This window comes from Dipodomys ordii, unplaced genomic scaffold, assembly GCF_000151885.1.
Source record: "Dipodomys ordii isolate 6190 unplaced genomic scaffold, Dord_2.0 Scaffold15, whole genome shotgun sequence".
NCBI lineage: Eukaryota > Metazoa > Chordata > Mammalia > Rodentia > Heteromyidae > Dipodomys > Dipodomys ordii.
The window spans coordinates 18,233,687-18,235,550 of NW_012267231.1; the positions used below are offsets into that span (position 1 = coordinate 18,233,687).

General features: G+C 50.2%; 1 protein-coding gene across 1 annotated transcript in view; it reads right to left on the reverse strand.

The window, feature by feature from the left end:
- Rasgrf1 (Ras protein-specific guanine nucleotide-releasing factor 1) overlaps positions 1-1,864 on the reverse strand; it is an 84,538-nt gene that overhangs the window by 12,937 nt on the left and 69,737 nt on the right. Inside the window, exon 22 of the mRNA XM_013011956.1 lies at positions 1,495-1,579. Within this exon, the coding sequence (XP_012867410.1) occupies positions 1,495-1,579 (85 nt within the window). The remainder of the gene's footprint in view (positions 1-1,494; positions 1,580-1,864) is intronic.

Sequence of the window (1,864 nt, forward strand, 5' to 3'; positions counted from 1 at the left end):
AAGGGCTCTCTGCTTATGGTGATGATTACAGTCTGGTATGAAGACTCCCAGGCCAAAGATCTCAGGGCTGTCACGAGCCTGGGATGGGGCGGGGCCTGGGATCCAGGGCTTGGAGCCCTACCAGATATAGGCAGCTTGCTAGGACTGGATTTAAAAAAAAATTATATACTTATGTTTAATATGTAGTATGTGTTATTTATAACATATTTATATGTTATATTTTAAATATTATATATGCTATATATATTATTAAAAAGTATATATACAGTGCCAGTTCTGGGGTTTGAACTCAGAACCAGGGTATTGTCCCTTTACTTTTGCTGATAAATTGTAGATAAGAGTCTCACAGACTTTCCAGCCCTGGAGGGCTACAAACTGGGATCCTCAGATCTCAGCCTCCTGAGGATCACAAGGGTGAGCCCAGCACCTGGCTCTGTGCTGCTGATCGCTTGCGCCTTCCTTCCTTCCTTCCTTCCTTCCTTCCTTCCTTCCTTCCCTCCCTTCTTTCCTTCCTTCCTCTCCTTCATTCCTTTCTTTCCTTTTGCCATGCCTGGGCTTGAACTCAGGACTTTGAGTGTGCAAGGCTAGTGCTCTACCACTTGAGCCCAGCACTTCTGGTCTTTTGGTGGTTTATTGGAGGTAAGAGTCTCCTACACTTTCCTACCTGGGCTGGATCTGAACCTCAATCCTCAGATCTCAACCTCCTGAGTAGTTAGGATTACAGGTGTGAGCCACTGGCGCCCAACTCTGTGATATTTCTGCATTTCCCAGAAGATTTCTGGGAGTGGATGTTTGCATTTATGCATGCACGCACATACTCTGTGTGTGTGTGTGTGTGTGTGTGTGTGTGTGTGTGCCAGCCCTCTACACAGACAGCTTGAGCCCTTTATGCTGTCTGCTTGGGGCCTCCTAGTGGCTGGATGCTCTGTCTCTTAGATGCTTTTCTGAGAGGCCAATCTTATACTTTATTAAAGCCATGGGGGCTGGGAAGGTGGCTCAGTGGTAGAGTGCTTGCCTTGAGCTGAAGAGCTCAGGGACAGCCCCTAGGACCATAGTTCAAGTCCCACGACTGGAAAAAAAAAAGCCATGGGGGCTGGGGCCAGAGCAGCTGACATTCAGGAGGCTGAGATCTAAGGATCCCAGTTCAACGCCAGTCCCAGCAGAAAAACCAGCAAAAAGCCAGAAGTAGAGATGTGACTTAAGCAGTAGAGCATCAGCCTTAAGCCAAAAAGTCAAGTGAGAGTACGAGGCCCTGAGTTCAAGCTCCCGTACCTCCCTTACCTCCCAAATCAGCACGGTGGGCAAGTCTTTCTTCCTTTCCCCACTCTGCCTTTTGCTCACCTGTGGCTTTTCCAGGATCAGCCCATTTAACAGAGGGTGACACTGAGGCTGGTGGCTGGGGTATGAGAGAGGACTTGGGCAGCCTGGCTCCTGCCAGAAGGACAGAAGGACAGGCCCTGTCCCCTCGGCCCGCCGCCGGCCACTCATACTCACATCATTGAAGTGCTTGGTGGTTTTCATGATGTAAGGCGTCCGCTCGTTCTTCTCCAGCTTCATCCATCCCTGGCCGAAAAACTCCCTGCGGGGACACAAGGCTGGGTTAGGATGGCCTCACACATTTCACTGCTTTGTGAGGTGATCATTTCTGGAGGCCCGATTTCCTTCCCCTCTTCTCTCCCCCCTTTCTTCTCCTCTCTTCCTCCTCCTCCTCCTCCTTCCCTTCCCCTTTCCTATTTTTCTTTTCTTTTTTTTTTCCCCTCCCCTTTCCTTCCCTACCCCCTCCTCGTTTTCTTTTTCTGTCGGCCGTGGGGCTTGAACTCTGGGCCTGGGCGCTGTCCCTCAGCTCTTCAGCTCAAGGCGAGCG